At 39.6% G+C, this 21,023-nt stretch overlaps 1 protein-coding gene across 3 annotated transcripts in view; it reads right to left on the bottom strand.

Moving 5' to 3' along the window:
* LOC108566871 (neurogenic locus Notch protein) overlaps positions 1 to 21,023 on the bottom strand; it is a 48,400-nt gene that overhangs the window by 10,265 nt on the left and 17,112 nt on the right. For all 3 annotated transcript variants that reach the window (XM_017926966.1, XM_017926967.1, XM_017926968.1), the window contains exons 5-7: positions 8,011 to 8,144; positions 1,373 to 1,729; positions 338 to 493 (exon numbers count right to left, since the gene is read on the bottom strand). In XM_017926966.1, the coding sequence (XP_017782455.1) occupies positions 338 to 493; positions 1,373 to 1,729; positions 8,011 to 8,144 (647 nt within the window). The remainder of the gene's footprint in view (positions 1 to 337; positions 494 to 1,372; positions 1,730 to 8,010; positions 8,145 to 21,023) is intronic.

Below are 21,023 nucleotides of genomic sequence, written 5' to 3'. Positions count from 1 at the left end.
TAAATGTTAATACTCTTCATTTAAAATGTTTATTACTAAATTTATGAGAATTTTCAGCATAAAGCTGTTTTTTTTTATTTATTTTCTTTAATTTTAGTTTAAAATATATAAGTAAGTTATTTCTAGATTAAAAAATGTAAATTACAATTAATAATTAACTTCCGAATTGCATCAAAATTAATATAATTTTATTGTCTACGCCGCTTGCAGTTTAGCTTTGGTTTCTCTCGCAGTTGACGAATGAAGCAACGTACAAGAGCGGTGGAAAGAAGATAGGAACAAAAAATAATACAACTTAAAGAAAGAAATAAAGGAAAGAGGTTCTCCTCTCTTTTACCTTGCTCGCACTCATCAATGTCCTCCGAACAGTCGATTCCTTTGTATCCCGATGCACAGCTGCAAGTGTACGATCCATTTATGGGGCTTGTGTCGCATATGGCATCTGCGTGGCATGGATTGCTAGTACAGGCGTCATCCAAATGACAGAGCAAACCTAGAAGAACGACGAGGATATCGTTGATGAATTATTGTACATAAAGAAGAAAAAAAAATCAGAAAAGAAAAATAAACAAGATTGTCAGCATTTCGAGTTTCGAAGAATACGGCGATTCAGATTTTAATGATGTTCCTTAATAAAGTAAACGAATAGAAGAAGTAAGACTGTGTGTGTTGGGAGATTGAGAGAGACCTAGATGCAACGCTTCGAATGCAATCATCAATTAATAAAGCCACACCTATGGAGTGCACACAATCTCTTGACCCTGCCTGCCTTCCTTCCTACTATATGGCATGTGTGAGACTCCATCTGAAACGGTCCCGGAGGCTTTCAGAGAGGCAAAGAAGCGGTCGTCGTCTATTTGGTATGCATTGGAAAAGGAGCCGCAGCGGCCCCGAAGACAGCTGAATGTAAAAGATGTCTTCTTTGATCGCGTACTCGCGCCTTGCAGGGGAGGACCGAAAGACCTTTGGCGATTTAGCAATCGCCCATGTGAAACGCAAACAAGAAGGGTGTGTGTATGTATGTGTATCTATATTTATATATTTCTCTATGTGTGTGTGTATGAGAGTGAGCGTTTGGTGCAGTGTCAACATTGCTTGTATTGTTGTGAGAGATCATTAAAGATAGGTGTGGTTACATGACCAGTCCTCGAACGCAGCACACGTTAAAACGAAGAAGAAAAAAGGATCGAAGAATGGGAAATAAAAAGAAGACATGATGAATGGGGCATTCTTGATTATACACTAATAGCGGGTATCGCGAGGGATTCGATGTCGAGGGGCACGCCCATGGTCCATTGTGTTCCCTCTTCGAAATGACAAAACAACCTGCAAACAATATCTCCTCCTCCTGCTCTTCGGAGATGTTGCGTACCTGTTTTTCCTGCGGTGCAGCGGCAGTAGAAGCTGCCCACCCGGTCGATGCATGTGGCCCCATTGAAGCAAGCTGCTCCGGCGCAGTCGTCGATGTTAACGGAGCAGTCCGGACCCGTCCAACCGTTTACACATATGCAGGAGAAGCCACCGACGTTGTTGTTGCAGGTCGCACCGTTTTGGCAAACGGACGGTCTCAGTGAACATTCGTCCACGTCCTGCTCGCAGAAGCGACCCTTATAGGTCGCAGGACACTGGCAGGTGTACGAGTTGATTCCATCTAGGCAGGTCGCTCCATTCTGGCATTGGTGACCCGGACAGTCGTCAATGTTTTCCTCGCAGTTTGGACCTCGAAAACCTGCAACAAAAATAATATTCAGACATAAATATAATTATTTTTTTATAGTAAAGACATATGTTGAGAATTGAATTCAATATATTTGGAATGCCTTAAAAACGAAGATAAATGTGCACTAGAAGACTTATCCTAGATATAGACGGATCAACTAAAGCTAAAATTAAGCACGAGCATAAAAAAAATTAGAAATAAAGTTCAAAAACTTTAATTGGTTAATAAAAAAATCAGATTTATTAGTAAAAAACAAATTACTAATAGGTAAGGTCATCATAACCAGTCTGAATCTATGTCATCCAATTTATGACAGTTAAATCTAACATTAAAATCATGCAAAGATTTCAATCAAAATGTAGATATATAGATATTTACGTTGTAAAATGAAATTGGAATTCTGAGTACTATTCCAATACCGTCCGAGATTTAACATAACGCAATACAAGTTTTTACTACCTATAGAAAACAAAAGAAGTGATCGATGTAAAAACGAGCGCAACCAATGCTAATGTAGAATTAATGGAAACAATCGAAAGTGACACGACACTTCTTCCAAACGAAGAAACAGTGATTCTGTGAACCGTAATTTCCATCTTAATTGAATTTACTGTTTGTCATCATCATCATCGTCGTCGTCGTAATCTCTTAGTAATCATCGTCGTAGTCGTTGTCCTTATGATAATCATCAGCATATTGACAGTGTTGGATTGATCGCCCGTTAATTGGTGAACCAGCTAAATCTTGCTTCGATAATTATTTTATATTATGATTTCGTTTGCGTGTTGGATTGTATCCAATTAATAGTACGTAGCCCGTAACAGGATGTAATTAGTTCATTATTAATATTTCATGTAAATAACAAGGCGCGATGCAAATGTAATCTATTCGTTGAATAAGTATATAAAGCTGTGCGACTGACGAGGACTGCATGTTGTCTCGTCTGTTAATGCGAGTGTCGGAATTGCAGAAGAATATTTCGGGTGTCGAGGACTTTCTCGTTTCGTCCTCGGATACTCCTTCCTCGTCTGCTACTACTACAACCATGGCCATCTGGAGCATCAAGTTGGCGGCGGCAGCAGCAGCAGCAGCGCGTTCCACTCGCAGTGGAGAACTTTTCCCACGGTCACTATCTATCTCTCAGCCCACGCCGATGTTTCTTCTATCACTTCCCAACTCTTCGAGATATACTCTCTTAACTGAGTCTCGGCTTCCGGCAACTATCTGTACGCCAAACCGGATTTCGTTCCTTTATATCTCACACACATATAACGTACGTGTCGATTACAATAATAATTATTTCTTTGCTTTGAGCAACAGGTCTAATAGCATTAACAACAACAATAATAATCATTAACGGTTGAAACCTTTCGATTGAGATTAGAATAAAGTGAAAGTCAGGTGAGGAATATGAAATCACATTTCGAGCGGTGGAGCGATTGCCATCGCCCGTTATTGTGTGCATAAAGTGGTTAAGAATTTCGGATTTTCTGCGCCGAGACGGATATCGGGACGTGACGATCTGCGAGGAACGAACGCCTCTCCGCCGTCGTTTATCCGGACCCTATCACCCGCTGCCCGGCCACTTTCCTTTCCATTTTCTGCGCTTAGATGTGCCGCCTCCTCTTCCTCCTCCGACGCCTCAACTACAACATCCACTTGTTGTTTGTATGTAGCTATTATTATTATAGTGCACGTTGTCTGTTCGACTGTGTCGACCCCGAAAGGGGGAAGAACCCGCTGATCCGCTCACCCGATTTGCATTCCAAATTGACGGCGGAGGTGCTTCACATTTCGAGTCCACGCGTTGCCGTTTTGTCGTTTCGGACTCTCTTGCTTCTCTCGTCCTTCCCCGTCTTTTTCTTCTCCGCCTCCCCCTCCGCCACCACTGCCTTCGTGCGCTTGGCGAGTGCCAGGAGGAAGCACGACTGTGGGAAGGTTCTTCTGCACACCCGTAATCGTTCATCGTACCACGAGAGAAGTGGAGAAAGAATGCTGATGAATGCAGCATACACACACATAAATATATACATATACAGCAAACAACTCGCCAATTCTTCGTCTCCCGAATTCTGCCAGCCCAGACATCTGGTGGCTCCGCGTTTGGAATGCATTAGAAGGGATGTTTATTTTCTAGCAACATGTGTCACCCACCCAATTATTATTCCTACGAAGTGGAATGATGCAAAAAAAAATGCCGTTGAGAAGAAACAGATATTCCTAATTCTTTCAAGCATCTAGATTATTTTTTGTGCCCGCCCCTTCTACAAAACATTCGAGCAGATGAAAAAGAAACCACAAACTTTTCCTAAACATAAACAAATACCATTAAACATCATTAAAAAGCTAATGGTAACAAACTTAATTACTCGCTTTTGAAGAATGCATAAACGATCTTTTTTCTCTTAATACTTCTTGTATGTTTGTTGTTGTTGCGGCTGGGTTATTTCTTCTTCGAGAGAGCCGGGCTTATTGATGGGCGGTAAATGTTGGTTCTCACAGTGTCCGAGTTGGCGAGGAGGTGGAGTAATGGTGCGTGCACCTCGGTGTCGACACTCGGACCTCGGGGTGTCCCGACTTCGCCGCCATTGTCCTCGGGGCTAGTTCTCCTCCACTCGCTGAGAATCCCAACGTCTTCTTTTGAACACCTCTCTCGCCCACACACCGCCGCAACAACAAATGCAATCATACATTTACATTAACACAACAAAAACACTAGCACGACAATAAGCGTTTCGTAGAAGTACATCTTATATTTGGTCCGATTGAATTATTCGCAAATCTAATCTTGAGATAGATACTTAACATCGAAAAAGAATGAAAGCAACAAAAGTCCACAATTAATGATCCGAGAGCAACGCTGATGTCGTTCATTCTCGCAAATAAAAACAGAGCAACTATTGCGTAACGGCAGTTAATTGAAATCATCACTGCATGGACTTAACTCTCTTTCTCCCTCTATATCTCTTGCAGTCACAGAAGAAGTCCCCCCGTCATCTCGATCCTCTGCATCCATTCATCTCTTGGACGAAGAGCGGTCATCCGAGTTTATTGCATCCATCCATTTTCGAGAGCGCGCTTTTAATTGCTTTATTGCATATGCCTCGTATTAATTACAAAGTAATAAAATTAATTGAATTACACGACGTACAGATCACAAGCGAGTATGTCTCAGGTATCAAAGCATAACTCGGGTGATATTAGGTAATCCGGTGATGTTGTTGCTAGCGATCGTCGATTGTTGTTTAGTACCTAAATGCAATTTTAATTAGGATCGATGGTGATTACGTATGCATTGTTGCATTTTACGGTGATGCGTGGCGCCCACGCTTCATCTTCAGAGAAGGGGTCAAAAAAACGGACAAACTCCTCCGGGTTGTCCCATCACTTTGAATGATGACCGCGCGTTGGCAGTGTTTCCTCGTCAAGAGGCCACACACATGGGAAGAGCCTCAGGAAACATTTCCAGAACCGAGAAGGCAAAAGACAAAGAGAAAATTGCGATTATTGAATGCAAATCAGGGAGATTCGATTTCGCCTGAAAATTGAAGCCCGCTAACTTTCATCTCGATTTCGCAAGAGGTGAATTCCTATGGCTCTTGTTCCACCAATCCCCTCCTCACTCTGACTCTCTTCTTCTCACTTCACTTTTTACGAGTTACCTCTGTCCGTGTCTCTTTCTCTCCTCGAGCCTCATTATAGTAATTTCTTCTTATGTGAAAATGATACATATGTCCGAAACGTGAGAGCAATCGGAAAGTCGAAGACTCTAATGACACGTAATTTAAACAATTGCACGAGGAGGAATTGGCACGAATATGGGTCAGATACATACAATAATTTGAATTTCAACAACACACGACATAACTGGATCTGTTTGCATTATTCAAAGGCTGCGCGCTGTGCCGAGAACGAAAGAGGGAAAGAGAGGTAGTTATGTATAGGGAACACCTCCACCTCTCGAGACGTTTGCATGCTAGCTGCTAGGAATAAGAAGAGAGGCAAATAAACAAACAGGTAGGTTGGATGGATAGAAAATAAAAGAATGCAAAATAGGAGACCCAGAGTGGAGGCCCGGGGTACGATCGCACTTATTGGGGAATGCACGTGAACGTCGGAGAGAAAACATTTCACTCATGCGAAAGCACGAATGCAATTGTGCATCTGCATAATTTATGCGGGATTATTAATCAGCGACTACTTAATAATAACAGACGCGTTTAATGCGGCCGGGGGAATATTTTAATTGGATCATCGGAATGTGCCCTCTTCATCTTCACGCGAGGAATTAAAACGACTCTATATATATATACATATAACTTCGAATGAGGATAATTAAACCTCCTCGATTTGCGGCCTTTCTTTTCTTCCTCATGTGCATGCATGCATCCAATAATATACCTTAAAAGCCCCTCTTAGAGGCCATCATCTCGCAAATTGCACGCTCCTGCCTCCCCTCTAATAGTTTATTATCTCAAATGTACGCTCTCTCTCTCTGTTTATCTCTGTCTTCGTACAATTTCAATTCACTTTTTTTCCTTTCGCTATTTTACAATTTCCACCACGGAATTTCCAGGGGGACGGAGAGACTGCGTGGACTCTAAGAACAAGAGGAGAGGTAGGTAATATAGGAATAATTTCCATAGAGAGTTACGACGTAGGTGCGTGATCCGACTGTGATGAAATTGTTGCGTATAATTATACCCGGTGGACATAGATAATGTACAATAAAATATTCTTCGTGAGTTGGGCGCGATGACCCCGAAAAAAGAACAAGGTGAAAAGAACAAAAAAAGAAGTAAGAATAATAATGAAAAGGAAAAAAAGAAACAGAATTGGAGAAGGAATTACAGAAAAGTATAAATGCAGGAAAAAAACTTTTGTTAGGAGCCTAACGGGGAAGAAAACCATTTTTCTCGCGGGAATGACGACAACAAAGCGAGGAGAGGATCTAATCTCTGGTACCTGAGCCGAACAAAAAGTTAACAGTTCCAGGAAGATCCAGTTCTTAGTGCGAGTAACGGGAAATGTCTCTATGTGCAAAATCGCCCCACGTGTTGTACGCCAAACACGCTGCGAATAGACAGAGTGAACTATACAAGTTATCGAATGCCGGATTAATGAAATTGTATTGTTTACAATGCTGAATTAAATCATCAGCGCCAAGTGGCTCACATATTTATGAACATGATCCGGAATCTTTGTCAACACAACTCTCTTGATTATTTACATCTCGGTACTGAGAATAAATATTTACGTGCGATACGACGGAGGGACCTCGGCTAAACAAAATAAAGACTTGAACTGTTTACATTCTTGCATGTGACATACGCTCGCGAAGACGGAACACATATTCACATTATTTTAAACGTTTATGCTTGCATTTTTACTTTTTTCAATTCATCTGGATAGTTTGAAATTGTTTACCAGCAATTTAGGTGATAAGAGCACGACAAGTCCGACCATCTGTTCCTATATTATTTGACATGGACGGGTGGTAATTATTCGAGTTTTTGTTTATAAAGTTGAGTGGTCACGTCTTGTGGAATCTAACGGATCCGACACATAGTAGTGTATGCACGGGCAGGCAGGCAGACAGACTCCGGGGCCGAATACAAGGCCCGTCATCGATGAATTTAATAAACGTAAACTGAAATGTAAATAATGAGGCGTTGATTCGAGGGACGACAGCCTAATGCCGGGGAGCCCATAAATTTCAATCAATTGATACACTTCACGTAGAAGGGAAGAGAGAAACGGAGAGAACTCAGAGCCCAGATTTCCACGTCTTCGTCGATGACTGTTCAAGTGGGGAAGAGTACAAGGTAGAGAGAGAGAGATAGGCCCGACACGGTGACGTAATAAATTGTGTGCACCGCGCTCTGGGATTAAATTCCCCATTGGTCAGCTACAATGGTACATTTATCATGTTTCGGACAATGGCAACCGCAAAGCAACTAAACTCTTCCAAGGTCGGGCGAACGCATTGTTCTAGCCGGCCGTTTTTATCTCTCGTTGGGAAAAGAGTGGCTTGAGACGAACCGAGGAGGATGAGGACGAAGACGAAGAAGAGAAGGAGGAGCAGGCGGAGACGGAGAGAAGACTTCTGACCCTCTCCGACCGTCCGTCTACCGCCCCGCAACGTCGAGGCAAAGAATTCCAGGAGACGGCGGAAAAACGCTCGATCAAGACGGCGACGACCAAAATGGAAAAAAATATTTGCCGAAGGAGAAACTCAATACTTCGGTAGCAAAAAAAAAAACAGAAGAAGTCGAAAGAGAAGGCCTTACCGCTGGGACAGTCGCATGTGTATGTGTGCTTATCCAAGGGCCTGCAGAGCCCTCCATTTTCGCAAGGACTCGGCTTGCATGGAATGTATTCGCTCTCGCAGTTCTTTCCGGTGAAACCCTCATCGCAAGTGCATCTGAAACAAATATCAAAACATTAGACACCCATTCTTAATAAGTCCATTACCACACAACACCTGTCAAATAAATTGACAAGATCTTCGGAGGTATCGCGTTTTATTTCGCAAATACTTGTATTATACATGTTCAATAATATTAGATATTAGAGCAACACAGATAAAAGCAAACAGTAAAACATTAACATGAATTAAAATTAATAGTAATTACTAAAATAAAAACAAACAGATATGAATGATAAACCTCACAATTTTATACTTTTATGAAAGAAATATCCGTAACATTCTGCAAAAGAAGTTTTCCATTCATCTTCCATTTATGTATGTAATAGTCGACGAGAGACCGACCATCTGTTCCCATATTATTTAATAGTAACATACTTTCATACATAGTTACAAAAAGCACAAATATAAATAGTTAAGTAAAATAATGCGTTTAAGAAATATTTACAATAAGCTCAATTTTATCTTTATGGAAAAACAAAAATTGCAAATGAAAATAATAATATTTATTTAAGAACTTATATTGAAAGAATCTTTAGTTTTTCAAAAGTTTAGGCGAAATGCAATATTATAATTCATTCAATACACGATACTTATTATCTATTAGTTTCAGGTAGGATAAAATTGTCCTATACATAAAAGTAATGTAAGCGTTGGCAACGTTGGAGAACAAAAGAATGAGACTTTCCGTTTTTGAAGGAAATGAATATGAGTGAGCAGAAGAAGAGGTGGCGCATTTGTTGTTTTACGAGCAATCAGCAGGATGGAGTTGGAATTTACGATTATTGCAGTTATTAAGCGCGCGATTTGCATTGTGTGCGGCAAGGAGAAGAAGACAGGAGAGGAGAAGACGCGCCGACATTAATAGATCCATCATAAAGAGGAATCCAATTACGCGGCGCGCGGAAGACGGACGCGAAGGAGCGCGCGCGCTCGCACCGTTGCCAATCGTTGGGAACAGTCCGAGAAAATGGGATTTTCTTCCTCCTCGAGCTGTAATTACTTGTTCTTTCGATGGTCGAGCATACTACACTATTCAGTCATTTTATTAGCAAGCCGACGAAGAAACGAGCCGATTAATATGCGCGACGCGGCCTGCATGCGTGTGTATCAAACAAAAACAAAAGAAAACACGAAGAACAGAAAGGAGCAACGAAAGAAATACAAAAAAAATAGTCCCCAAAACCGAAAGTCAGGTAGGTTGTTTTTTCCTTGTCTTCTTCGGAGCTTCTACCTGACTCAGTCACTCCCATCCGGAGGGACGAAGACAGCGAAAGAACGAAGGAAAAGAAAAAGGGTTTCATCACGTAAATACGCGCCGTGTATGTAATATATTTAAAGCATAAAAGCTTGGGTCGGTTTGGTTACTTATTCTTTGTTTTTTTTTTGTTTGTTCCCTGGGTCCATGTATTTGATTAGCTAGCTACTTTAAGTTTAAGTGTGCAGCCCCCGATGCGAGGACGACGTACAAAAAGACCTTTTGGTTAACAATTAAAGTTTCTGGGGAGATGCCATAAACGGGACTGGTTTGACGGGCAACCATGGGTCGCCTATGGAGAGAAGGCTACATCGCCTCGCCGAAGGAGCGATTTATAGGCATCTCCGATGAAATGATACTGGCGCAGCGGAAAACGGGTGTCGCAATTTTCCGAAACTAAATTTCAAATTCAATGTGAATGCCTCTTCTTTTCCTTCGCATGCAGCATGCATTCAGTTCATTTTCTTTACATCACTCCGCATCTCTTGGACCATCTTCACCGTGATGCTGTGCCCTTTGTGCGCTCGCTCGTACCTTCATCGCACATCTCGGAGCGTCGAGCGAGTAAACGGGTTTACCATAATACACCTTCTTCAGATCGCTCCAGCAAATGCTGCTTGTACGTACGTATGCATACATGTATGTATGCATGAATCTCGCGAGTGGCGGAGATAAATAATGTATGATAATCTGCTGCTCGGAAAGCAGATAGAATCATTTCAATGGGCAGTAATACAAATGTAAGGGGGCCTCCTTCCTATTGCGACCGTTACGGTGCAGTCACGTGCAATATCTATTAAAGCGTTAGGCATTGTTGGGTAATTAATGCTACTGCACTTTCGTCCGGGTCGCGGCATTCCGAATCCGCCTCCACTGAAGGCAACCTTTGATCAGATTTGCTGCTGCTCTTTGCACCACTCTCGAAGACGTTCACTTCCTCCACCTGAGGCGCGGATCACTTCCATTCGCTTCCTGCATCAATAGTCGGGTGGTCCCTGGGTTATCATTCCGGCCAATTGTTACCGGTAATGGCTCAATCAATCCGCTTGGAAAAGCGGTACTCTTAAATTTCCTACATCCAGCCTTCATCTGCAATTACGCCGCGCCATTAACTGCACATGCGAAACTACCACAATCTCCGAACAATTCTCATTCAATTAGCTTTTATAGTGAAATATCACTAGATTTTATCCCGAATGCATACAATGCATTATAGGAATACCGTACTTTAATTATTCATCCACCACAAAATTATTTTTTTCTTCATTTTCGAAAAAATGTAGAAATTTAATATTTGTGTTATTATAAAATTATTGTGAATGCGAATCAAGTTTTACAAAATAAAAAAACACAAAATAAGCCAATAGCCCTTTGAGTTTTTTATTTTGTAATTTTATTGTTTCAATAATTATTATTATTAAGAATTTAAATAATAATTATAATGTTTATTGCATTAGTCGTACAAAATAAATATAATTTCAAAAAAGTTAACTGATACAAAGGGCTATTGGCCATAGGTCCTTCTGCCCTAATAATTTGACTGCATATACGATATTCATTTATTATCAATATTATATTCATGAATCATATTATCTTACTTCGAATTATGTTCAATTGTAGCTGGTGTACCAAAAGGTAATATATTATTTGTTTTTGAGTACAATTTATATGTACACGACAGGTGTGATTCACGAAAAAAGTATAAATATAATTTAGAATGTACTTTGTTTAAAAAAAGTCAAATGCAGCGTATTATTTTTGGTAGATTACTATAAGAAAGGACTTGCCATTTTAGATGGTCGAAATATGAAATGTTGCAACATAAAATAGCGAATAGAAACGGAAATCTATAAATAATTAGAAAATAAGGATTGGAAATGAATAATTTCAACCACCAAATCGTGAGGCCGGAGGTGGAGAAGTACAGTTCGATCACGACTCGTCGATGATAACGAGGGGGGAATCTGGGGGGCCCGGCGGGCGCATGTTCCACCAGCGAGATGAACAAATGATTTTAACCTTTCCAATGGCATTCAATTGTATTCATACCGAATCTCCGGCGACTGCACATACACACACACTTATTTACATCAACCACATCCACTTTGACAGTTTGATTATACGATGCAGCGCGGCGCGCGCGATCTCCGTCCATCGAAGAGGTCAAAACCTAAGAATTTTTCAGAATTTTTCGTTGCTGCGCCATAACCGGAACCATTAGCGACATGGGGGGTTTTTCATCTTGAACAGGACCCCTGCGCGGGTCACACGCACCGAAAATATCATACAAAAGCATAAAAGAAGTGACATGCATAACAGGTTCCATTATTTCTTAATCCGTTTTAATGCTACCAAGAAGAATCGTATCGCTCGTAATTGTTTACGTAATTTTGGACGCGAGGATCTGGGAAACAACAAACCGAAAAAGGGCTATACCTGCGATTGTAAGAAGTCTACGATAATGATGTCGACGTGCAGGCATTTCATCATTTATTAAATATAATAAACCTTTAGCTCCACCTATTGATCTGATTCATTTTCGCTCGCTCTCATGTGGAATCCCTTTGTTCCAACTTATAATAAATAATCATAATTATTCTTAATGGGGAAAAGAGACGTGATTGACAGTCGAGCTCCTTAAACGGATTATTATCAGCAAACGATGATTGACAATGTTTATCCTAATCCAAATGCCACCACATCCGACGCTAATTGTCAAGGGAAACGAACGTAGAAGAGAGCACCGCTCTTTCGGTGCGAATTTTACGGAATGCGTTTCTATAAATAATAAATGGAGTTCGCTCGATTTGGATTTAATCGCGGCGATCGATCAAATAATCGATTTTACGTTGGATGTGGGAGAGAACCAAGTTAGATGATGATGATCATCGAGAAGAACAAGAAGGCCCCAAACGGGAGATAAATGCGAATGACTGAGAAGGAATCTGGAGAATCAATCTTCAAGCTCTCCTAATTGCAACTCGATTAAATAACTCTCCGCAAAGCCCACCGGGATTAAGAAACAACATTTCAGTCCTTCTTAGTCGTTTGCGTAATGCGCTAATCCTTCTTTACAGAAACTGGAAAAGAACTACAAAATCTATAAAAAAAAACACATCATCTTGATTTGATGATGCCTGAGACGCAGACGCAGAGATTGTGACCCAAATTCTATTATTTTTTTCTTCTTGATTTTCTTCGTTGATATAAAATAAAAGGCAAATTTAATCGATCGGTTTTTCTGCTGCTTTTATGGCAACACAATGGCGGCCGCCGCGCCAATGGGACACACAATGAATGGGTTTCAATCCTTAAATGTATGGAAAATTGCGGCATACCCTCGGCCCGAAATAGGAAGAAGAAACCTAATTGACCTTTTAATTAATTGGCGCAGATACATACACATGCATACCCATACACACGCGGCTGCAATCTGCAAAGTAAATGCGACGAGAAAACCCACGGCGGAATTAATTGCGTTTCGCTTCAATAAGACCTTAATTGTATTCATCGGCCATATATCGTTCGTTTCAGTGGAAAGCTCTCTCTTTCGCCTGATATTTTGATTTACATTTAAAAACCGTTATTATCCCACCGGCCTCTTCCGTGCAACCACTTATCTATCCGCAGATTCGCGATATGCGATCTCTAAAGATACTCGATCTTTGAATACACTCAACTTTTAACTACTAACTTTTCCAATTCAATCGTTTACTTTATTTGAGAAAGATTCCATAGTATGGGTACAACTTTATTCTATGAATTAATCAAGAGATGTAATTTTAATTATATGTATTTGATGAATTGAAAAGTAAAATCCCAATTCATTATCAATAAGAAATATTTACGCGGAAAGTTTGTAATGTTTTTTCTATTATGAATTATAAAAGTAAAAATTATAAAAGTACATACGAATTTTTGTAATAAAGTATAATTTTGAGAATATTATAAGTAAAAAATGTATACTAAATCTTCGGGTTTCGGGCATTACAATAAGATGCATATTTAGATTAGTAGATCTGATAGTTTATATTGCATTGGCAGGAAAGACGAGGAATTTTGCAAATTCAGGGCATCGCATGCAAACCGATCTGCGAACGCAAGGTCTCGTCGTCTCACTTCCCTCCGTGTTTACCATAAATAGATTACGAACAATTCCCAGAGTAATCATTTTCCCTGCTCGAATCAAATAACTAAATCGCGATTCGAATAAATGCGAGAGCATTTAGATCGCCTTCCGAGAAATACGAATGTAAAGTTATTTATTTATTTCTGTATGTGATTTGCTATGCTTTTTTTTAGAAAGTAAAACTGGGATGATGTGCATGTTCTTGTTCGCCGTGCCACAGCAGAGCAAATACGAATCTGCGCTGGAAGAATCCTCATCTCCTTTCCTCTCCGCTCCTCCATGGAGTGATTTACGCCTGAGGGTCTCAAGAGGTGGGCGTGCAAAATACAACAAGCCATTCGCGCAATTGGCTGCCCACTACTGCTTTTCTTCATTACGGTGGGAAAAGCTGCACACCAATAGCGGCGACGCCAAATTACTATTAGAATATGTTAATTCTTCATATTTATTTTCAGGAAGAAGTAGCAACACAAGAAATGCTCATAAAAAACATGCTTTCGGGGATTTCAGGAAATGTGGTGGGTCCTTCCCACGACTTGGGCCCAGAAGATAAAAAAAATAAACCGGAATCCAAAAATTGTAGTCAACGTAATCCCTTGTAAACGTTCGGAACAACTAGTGTTCTTGTATAACAAGTACACATCTTTATTACAAAGATTGTCGCATGTGAAATGAGAGGTCGTTAATCGTTCGCGTCGCTTCTCTGTCAATGTCGTCGGCCGGGAATTTTTATGGTGTTATTACGAAAATCGAGTTGGAATTGTCGTCACATGTGCGGCGCTGCAAGACGCACCGGTTCTTCGACTTTACCTCAAATCGTCCCAAAGTCCAAAGACCCACACATACACACACTCACACAGCCACCGCGCTGAAAAGAGAACACCGGAGGCTTTAACCCCAGAACAGAACTTTTCCAAGAACTGTAGGCAGTAGATACTGACGATCCCATGGGTATTTAACACCGAAAACGAAAATGCAAGAAGAAAAACAAAACTTGTTGGCGGTCAAGAACCCTCAGTGCACTATTTTTGCAATTACCACTTTAAAACCCCAAATACAAGTTATGCGAGAAATAGTTTTCAAATGAAACTCTTATTATTTGAAATGAAAATTTGAAAATAAAAGTTTCAGTTTGTTCATGCAACTGTTTCTAATACAATTAATATATAATACATAATATATTGAAGATTGCATAAAATTAAAAACACGTTTTTAATAAAAAAAAAAAAAAAACAGTAACAATTGTGAAGCCATCTTTGATCCAATTTGGAACTAAATATATGTACGAACTATACGGATTATTGTAATTCAGAGGAATCGTTGTCTATAATAATGAAAGCGTGTTTCTTGTGGCTAACAACGAGTGCAGAAACAATACAACAGCAAGAGCAAGCGCCGAGCTTGAATACGTATTCTGTTGGCATTATAATTCGCGAACCGAACATACCAAAGTACTCTGCTTCGACCGTCCTCTTTCGACTTGTAGCGAAACGCGTCCAGGCATCTCTATACGAGACCATGATGATGGTAATAATGAAATACCATACCAGTACACCATGTAAATGAAACAAAAATAACAACTTCAGCAAATGGATTTCCATCATATGTACCATACATCATTGTTCTTGTTTCGTTGCCTCATTTTGGCACAGAGTGCGTGCACTATTGTGATTATCTGCACGCAAAACCGGAATCAGGATCAAAGCCCTCTCTCTAGTTTTTTGCTCTTCCTCGCGACGTAGATACAAATCGTGTCACTGGATCCTCAACAACAGAATCGGATATGTCAAGTGGAGTGCATCGAAATATGAATAACGCGTAAAAACCGAGAAGAAAATGTGTAGGGTTTCGACCGCATCGCTTCGATAAAATTTCAAAAAACGAACTGATTAAATCAACACCTCCTCATAGCGAACAAGAAAAACAAAACGAAAAGGATGGAAAGGATAAGCTAATTGAATCGGGAAGACATTCCATGGGCTCGGGCGTGTATTTGCAAGTCAATAAAGTGTGCGTATGATGGCTTCCACATTCTCACAGATATTACCGAGCTCCAATCAACTCAGATTTAAACGTCGATTTAAATAACAAAGAATTAAAAATATATATAACCTGCAGGTTGATTAATTGATGGTGGAAACTGTTTGCCTCTCCTTCGCTCGGCTCCATCGACACCAGCACGAACTAACTGTTCCAGTCGACTTTTTATTCCTGAAGGCCGCCATTATGCTAATGCCATGTGAATAGTGTGTATGCGCTTGCAATTAAACGTCTGATGTAATTGAAAATCTCACCCGGTCTGCTCGAAATGCAACATTATTCAACGCATATAAATTCATTCGAATTGATAAACGCACGAGTCCAGATTGCGAAGACCTAATTAGTTTTGCGACATATCCATTTCGGTGATCATCATCGCGCCTCGTTAATTAACAGGATTTACTTAAAGCGTTTTTCTCGAGCGACATTTTCTCACAAGAAATAATCATCGTCCGCAATTTTATAACCAACAATTGATATAAGCGAGATTCGAAATTAGTTTCCAATGCAAATTCGCAAAGTGCCTCCGAATAACTATCATTACTTCTAATTGCTATAGTTTCTCCTCCTCGTATCGAGAAGATAATTTCCATGGAAAAGCGCTAAAATTGTCTGATAAATATGTTAGATGATGATCCAATAAAACAAATTTACAATTAGACATGTTATTGTAAATAAACGTTTTTAATGAGTAAATATACTATGCAGCGGTTGTGTACTTGTTGACAAGAACTTGCAATAGTAACCATAAAAACTCAAAGTGTCCATTGATCAATTCAGTTTTAAAAATAATGGTTAGTTCCTTCCATTTATAATTGTTTGCAATAGTAGAAACAATGCAATATAACATCTTGTATAAATTGTAACGTAATGAGAATTGTTAATTCCTCAATATCTAAGATACAGATATTTCTATATATAGTGGTAACAGTATAGATAAATGTTTTATGTAAAAAAAATCAAGTTAAGTTTTGCAATTTATGTGAACGTCGCAATTACAAATGCGTTTATTAAACACAATCATTTCAAGCCAAGTTTATACCCTTATCAACTAACAACTAATCTAGTCTGAAATAGTTGTTGGATGCCAGAGGATAGGACAAAGCAGTCGATCAGAGTTTTATAACAGTTTATTGATGATAATTGTTTATCCGCCTGGATCTTAATCTCCGATGGTACAAGTGACATCCAAGCATGCACGCGCACTAAACAACCACGTATTTGGTAAAGCGGCAGAATACAGAGATAATGAAGGAATTCTATTAATTATTCTTTAAATAATATCTTCTTCTGCGTTCTTTCTTTAGCTTTAAGCAAATGTTAAATAAGTGACAGGGGGAGAGCCGGTTTACAGCCATATAAGGAACCAAGAGTCCGGACCCTGTTCCTCGCATCGCCGAGAGATGTTGCATTATGTTGGGTATTAGTCCATGTCTGATCTCCGCGTGTACCAATTAAATTAACGCCAAGTCAAAACAGAATAGAATAAGAAAACAAGAACAAACAAAAAATGAACACGATTCAAAGAGAAATAATAATCGCCGTCGAAGAACAACAACACGAAACGAACGTTTTAAATGCGTTTGAAGAAAGAAAAAAAGCGCTCAATCTTCGTCGCCGAAGACGCTAATTACTTCTAATGATGCAAAAGTAAACACTCTGCGAGAAGTACCAGAAACGGAAACCAGAATACGAGCCGCCGGAGAGTTAGAGGATGAACAAGAACAACGGGGAATACACATATACTTGCACGAACAAAAAAAAATCAGTCATTAATTACAATCACCAATTACACTGGTATAGGTCGGGCTACCATTAAATCTGTACATCTCAGAATAAATTACTTGCTTGCTTCATTTTTTTTTACCTCCATCAAAGTCCCCTCTGCTACTCCTCTAATTGCATAATTATACTAAATACACGTTCTTCCTTTCGTTGACTTTCTTGAAATCCTAACAGATCTCCTCGTTCTCTACATTAATTACAGCAACGCCAATATATACGAAAGACCTGGATTATTCTTTCTAAACGGCCGTGGCCTCAGGCCTAACGCTATTAATTGGTCGCAACTAATGAAGAGAACCGAAGCGAGAAACAAATAATAATTAAATATCGAAACTGGAAACTGTACTTTTTTTTATATATATATATATTTATATGTAGAAAAAAAAGTACACCACAAGAAAAGCAATCTTTAAATAGTATTTCGCTTCCGTTGCTTTAATTAATTGCACTCTGTATTTCATCACAAAAACGTAATGAAAAAGTTTCTCAGCAAAAACTGAGACTTTCAAATAGTTTAGATAAACTCTAAATAGATCATTTATTGAAGTGTATCAAGAGAATGTGGCCAAACGGAAGTATTTACTTTTATAGCTGCAGTTGATTTCTATAACCAGAATTAACGGGTTATAGCTATTGTGCGAGGCAATAAATTACCAATTAAATATGATTGATTGTCCTTTAAATAATTATTAATCAATTGATATACAGATTCGAAAGTATTTAACACATGGAACTTTGCATCATGTGAAATTATTAATTATTTTCGTTATTTACATATTGGATAATTGAAAAACAAAAAATCATAAACAAAGACGTGGTGAATAAATACTTATTTCAGTTTGAAGAAATAGATGTTATGCTCCTTTTTCATTGGGATACGATCATTAAAATCACGATTAACTACCAAAGCAACTTGGGTATTTCAAATGTTGAATGTCTTAATTGATTTATAATTTGCAAGCATAATCGACGCAAAGCGGGATCTAGGTGTATATAAAAATAATGATGAGAAGCAAGGAATACCGGTTAATAGTTGAAGACTAAATATGGATGACCTGACCAAAGGTATAATAAGTGGTAAAGAGCTGAAAGCTAAAGAAAAACGCTGACAGGATGGAAGCTACCAAGCGTGTCTTTGTTCGCGGTGCTAGGCAAGAAGAAGAGGGCAAAGAGGTGATAACTCTCCAAGGATAGTTGTTGCTTTTTCCGATAACGGATTGAAACGTCGCCGCGTACCTTCGTTTTTATTTCTAGTTATATTATTGCGAGGAGCAGGCCGATGTTTCGTTCCTGTGGGGCCCCTATCAGTAATGAAGAGGAAGGGCCCGGTCACGATCCGTTCACCAAAGTGTTATTTATATACCACATATGGTCGCGAAAGAAAACGCGGGACATTGTCTTACGGTGTCGTGTATATTGTTCGGTTGGAGAGACGAACGGAGGGAGGAGGCCATTCTTCGCCAGTTTTTTTTTTCGCTCTTCCATTCAACGAGGACAACAACGGCAGCAGAACAGCAGCAGTACCTTTCTTCAGGTGATGATGATGATTATGATGAGATACGGGGTGGCAGGTCCCCTTTTCAATGGAGGCCTCCTTTGTCCTCATGAATTGAACGTTGGATGTGTGTGTATGTATGTGTGTGTCGCGACCACGAGATTAGTCTGCATAATTAATTCATAAAACGTGCACCGTCTCCGCGTATAATTTCATGGTAATTCATTCAGGAAGCGTTTCGGAGAGGATAGGCTTCGCCTCCTCCAGCGCCGTCCGATAATGAGGAAGAGAGCTTTGGCAAAAGAGACACTCCGAAGTCTCCTCCACATGATTGCACAAGTGCAAAAGTGCATTGTCTCTTGCGAAAAGCCTTGCGGGAAGGACGCGCCTTTGATTTATTGTCTCACGTATAAACCGATGAAAGGCATACGGCGACGAACAAGAAAAAAAATCCACACTCTTACTTACACACAAACGCGTTATAAAATAAGTTCTATAATTGGAAGCGCTTACATTATACCTATATCATAATAGCACTGGGAAATAGAAGAGAACGAGAACACAAAATAAAAATCGAATGGTTAGGATTGAGAGAGACGGAGTTGTCAGATGCAGAGCGCAAATAGTTTACTTTCCATTTGCACGTTACGAATCCGGGTGTACGCAATAAATTAATTAATTAATGCACCTCTCGGGTAATTGTCATTTGCATAAAACTCGATGCACGGCGCGATGCATTCTAATGCATCAAACGGGCTAATTGGAAACCGAGAATTGCAATGCAAGAAGAAGAAAGGTGGGTGCCTCTGGTGAAAGAGAGGTTATCTATGGATGCACTGGCAATTGATTCAGTCAACGGAATATTGAATAATTGAATCAATTAGCGGCATAATTGGCCGTAGTTAAGAACAAGCCTCTTGTAACTCATGGAACAAAATGCTCTTTATTAGTTTTGATTATGCATGCCACAGTTTTACCATGTTATTTTGTGCAGATGTTTATTTATAAAATCGTGTGCGCTTATTTTCATGCACAATTTATTTTTAAAATATCAAATAAATATAATTGCGTGTACATGGAGTTTGTTTCACAACACAGTTAACCTTTAGTGTGCCAATAAAATATATAAATACGATATAGAACACTTTATTAATGACAAATTATCGATGATATTTTGTTAGTTTAGCAAATGAATAGATGAAAAAACTGCAAACGCTTGATTGAAAAATACTAATTATTAATGATCAAAGTCTCTTAAGGAGAGTCCAATTAATTGGAGTGTAATTATAAGAAAATGTATCGACCGTATTGGAGCTTGGGGCGTTTCGAAGCAACAAATGAAGACGTGCCTGCAAATGGGTATTATTTTTCCCGTGTTGCAATGGTAATAATTGTAGTTGGTGTTGTAGGAGATGGTGTGTGTATGTTGTGTAACACACACTTAGTGTATATGAGAGTGTCGCGAAAATGTACAAGTGGCGGATATATGGTGGTAATTAGTTTGCAGCGGCGTTAAATGAAACGAGAGATTTCAGGATTTATCGTGAACCGAAGCACGGCAACAACAACACAAATGAGGAGGAGAAGAGGGTACCAACTCGCAGTTTGCTAAAACCTCATAAATAACAACGGTTGTTGTTGCTGCTCTTGCTTGGATATTTCGAGGCTCGGAATCATAATGAATGTCGTGTCATTAAAATCGATGCCTCATATAATATATGTTTATGGGTATAGGTATATACGCGGTCGCGCGCAAACAATGCCGCGATAAATTAAAACCCGCCCTTCGGTGAACCCTGAAAGGTTCATCTCTCCATTTCCATCTTCACCCGACGCGGCGGACAAAGAAGGTTCGCCGCACAGCAAACATGTAATCCCGCATGAAATTGGTCGTTAAAAAAATCCACCTCGCCGGACAGTTCCATAATGCAATTTACGAATTCAGCGAATTAGGTATTAGCTCCGAAGGATAGAAACAGCGAGAAGAAGGAAAGAACAAGTTTGAAACAACAAAAAATAACAACATACACTTGTAATAATCATAATGAAATTCATTAATTAACGCTTTCTTTCGTTCCCATAACCTTCGATCTCGCGTTTCATAAGTCCTCCAAGTGTCTCAACGAGAAGAAAGAAACACTCGGAGAACGAACACACACACACACCACA

The sequence above is a fragment of the Nicrophorus vespilloides genome, unplaced genomic scaffold (assembly GCF_001412225.1).
Source record: "Nicrophorus vespilloides isolate i.1.1-1 unplaced genomic scaffold, Nicve_v1.0, whole genome shotgun sequence".
Lineage (NCBI taxonomy): Eukaryota > Metazoa > Arthropoda > Insecta > Coleoptera > Silphidae > Nicrophorus > Nicrophorus vespilloides.
This window is presented reverse-complemented; position numbering and strand designations above follow the sequence as displayed.